The sequence below is a fragment of the Sphaeroforma arctica genome (assembly GCF_001186125.1).
Source record: "Sphaeroforma arctica JP610 unplaced genomic scaffold supercont1.685, whole genome shotgun sequence".
Lineage (NCBI taxonomy): Eukaryota > Ichthyosporea > Ichthyophonida > Sphaeroforma > Sphaeroforma arctica.
Window position 1 is genome coordinate 46,598 of NW_014039873.1, and position 3,578 is coordinate 50,175.

The 3,578-nt window shown below is 39.3% G+C and overlaps 1 protein-coding gene across 1 annotated transcript; it reads right to left on the minus strand.

The window, feature by feature from the left end:
• Window positions 1-283: 283 nt before the first annotated feature.
• On the minus strand, window positions 284-3,320 carry SARC_08044 (hypothetical protein; the record flags this gene model as incomplete). Its single annotated transcript, XM_014297997.1, has 5 exons — window positions 284-309; window positions 416-715; window positions 1,825-1,890; window positions 2,489-2,724; window positions 3,169-3,320. Coding segments are annotated over 5 exons (780 nt in total), but the record flags the coding sequence as incomplete, so codon positions are not given.
• Window positions 3,321-3,578: the final 258 nt, after the last annotated feature.

Consider the following 3,578-nt stretch of genomic DNA (forward strand, 5'->3'; position numbering starts at 1 on the left):
AGGTGTGTGTGTGGTGGTGGTGGGNGGGGGTGGGGGGGTCTACGAGGAAAGTATGTCCTGAAATAGGACAGATGCAGATGCGAAATAGACCAGGAAGGAATATATTAAGAGGAACCAGATAGTACAGGCCCAGAGGTAGGTAATTCCTAAAATAGAACCAGTCTCCATGGGCCGACAACGGGGTAGGTAAATCCAAAAATAGAACAAGCGCAATTAAGAAGCAATGCGGAAAACTTTAAAGTAGCACAACCACCAAACCCTACACCCTGCGCCCTGGAGCATCTCACTCGGACACAGTTGAGCCTATCACTAAGCGGACAAATAGATTTTTAGGGCTATAGGGTTATAGGGTTTAGGGTTGAGAGAAAACCAACTAAGATTCTCTCAGCAACGGTCCGTACAACATAGCACTCACCGTCCGCATCATGCACCGGAATAAAACTCAACAGGACAGCCCCCAACTTCAGAAGTTCGGGATCCTGCGGGTAAGATGTCACGTGACGGAATAAGGCCCACCAGTGATCTCGCAATACAGTAGGCAGAGGATATGAGTGTGGTAGTGCGCCATTGGCGTTGTCATGGCAACCGGGCGTACTGAAGGGAGTCTTTTCGGGGAAGTAAACTTTTAGCAGATGTCCAATCAGCTGCGAGCTCTGCGCTGCGGAGTATTTGCGCAGATCTTGGAGTAGATGACGCGTGAGGTGCGCCATGATGTCTGAGTGAGAAATAAATAGCAGAGATGGTATATCAAAAGACACGCGATGGATGACAATATAACACCAGAAGAGGGCATATATATATATATATATACATATACATATACATATACTTACACACACACACACACACACACACACACATATATATATATATATATATATGCTTACATGATATGTATGTAAATGGATATATATATAAATACACTTACATGTCGATATATATATACATGGGACAGGAGCAGGTACTTTACCCAACTACTGTACCATAACACAGTTTAATAGACCCAATTTCTCTCTATTTCCTAACTAATAGATAACAAATAACACTTAAGAATTCATCTGTGTACAATACAATGCGTGTGGGAATCGAGAGAATTATAAAACAAAGTCAAACAACAAGGGCTTCTCCTTCTCGATTTTTTTTAAATAGCTATATAATCTATATATTGTTTATAGTTATATATATGATATATTCTATATAGCTATTTATCCTTATTATATATAGCTATATATTCTTATTATATATAGCTATATATTCTTATTATATATAGCTATATATTCTTATTATATATAGCTATATATTTTTATTATATGTAGCTATATATTCTTATTATATATAGCTATATAATTTTATTATATATAGCTATATATTCTTATTATATATAGCTATATGTTCTATATAGCTTTATATACTATATAAAGTATATATGATATATTTTCTCTACTATACTCTATATATTCTATATACCTAACATGGCATATCTACACACCTAAATATAGGTCAATACGTATTGACGCGCATCACATTAACTGTGTTTCGGGTCAGATGATATGACGGACGCAAGTTTGAAATGGCAATCACTTACACAACCGCATACGGACCACTTGAAATTGAGCCATCCATAGAAATATATATAAATATACATACAAAAACACAGACACAGACGCACACACACACGCAAACACACACCCACACCCACACCCACACACACACACACATATATTTATATATATATGTGTAGATACATAGAAATATATGTACACAACACACACACACACACACATACACAAACACACACACACACACACATATATATATATACACCTTCTCCCGGGTGGACAAACATAGCATGGTCTGCGTCATTAATAACATCGGGCAGGGCCTGTTGCGCTGTGGATGTGTGTTCATGTACAAACGTATGCTTAAGTGTGAGCATGTGTTGTATTGCGAGTAGCTGTGTGCGAGTGTAGGTAGTAGCGATGTAACGACATGTGAGCTAGTACGTATAAAGTTATACCCTGAGGTGTCGCAGATATCATTCGGTGTACACATCGCTGAATCTCGGATATACATATACATAAAAATAAATTTATATATATATATATATATATATATACACACACACACAGAGACACACAGACATATATGTATACATACATACATACATACATACATACATATATATATATATATATAAATGTAAACAGACGCACACAGACACACACACATGTACACACACACACACACACACACCACACACAGATACACAACACACAGACACACAGATATATATATATATATATATATATATATATATATACATACGAAAATAAATGAATTTGCATAGTAGCGCCTGAACGCATAGAAGAGTCGCTTCCGTTCTATAAATAGAACACGTACTGGAATAACAAAAGGTGTATAATCGGAGGAAGCGCTGATAAACCCTGAACCCTATAACCCTACATCGATATATTAATAGAACACATACCGGGATAACAATTGGAGTACAATCGGAGGAAGCGCCGGAATGTGGCCCACTCACAGCTATTGCACGTCCCATGGGATCGGCCATTTCTATTTATAGATTTATCGTCCTCCAATGAGATCGCTTCGTTGGGTTCGGACCGACGAGTTCTATTTATAGCATCACCGTCATCCAATGGACTTTCTTCTTCGCAGGCGCTTGGTATGATTCCGGGAGTCGTCGTGGCACTGAGAAACACCCTGTTAAGACCAGTTTTAAGAAAAAAATCTGTTAAACTGATGTGGAGAAAAACACAAAACCAGTGCTGAGAAAAACTCTGCTAAACTAGTGCTGAGGAGAACCTGTTAACCTAGTGTTAAGAAAAACCATGTTAACCTAGTGTTAAGAAAAACCCTGTTAACCTATAGTGTTGATAGAAACACTGTCAAACCAGTGTCAAGAAAGAACCTGTTAACCTAGTGTCATTCAAAGGCTATACCGAATACGCACACGACCGACTAAACGCTCTCCGATGACATTCTCACAGTCAAACGGAAGATGTGGCATAGGTGTGCGATGGTGCCAAATAAGTTGGAATACAACAGCGAATCTAAAAATAGATTTTTACCTACACGGCGAGTAGTCATCCTTCAACCTCCGCTCAGTGTACTCTAGCAGTGTCTAAAAATAGAACGTATACCTACCGGGCCATTATCCGCACAGCCGCTTCTTGACCCTCGTGTACACCCAATACCTCCACTACACCCAGCAGAAAGGTATTGGGGGGTGCGACAGTCAACGCGTTGCCTAGGAACGTCAGCGTGTATGGCTCGAGGGCTTCCAGTAGCACTTGCTCCTAATAGGGTATAGGGTTTTAGGGTTTAGTCATAAGAAAGACTTCAGTCTTCGCTGAGTGTAAACACTTCAACCAAAGTATACCGTTGTGAAGTTTAGGGTTTGGTCTGTGTGGTGGTGTTGATTGGTAGATATTTATAGCATTTCGGGTTCAGCGCCAATTGGCGACTCACCGGCGTTCAAGGGAGGGTCAGTACACAAGTGATAATCTATACTCAACACAGTACCCACATTTATCTAAACCACCTTGACTATATAT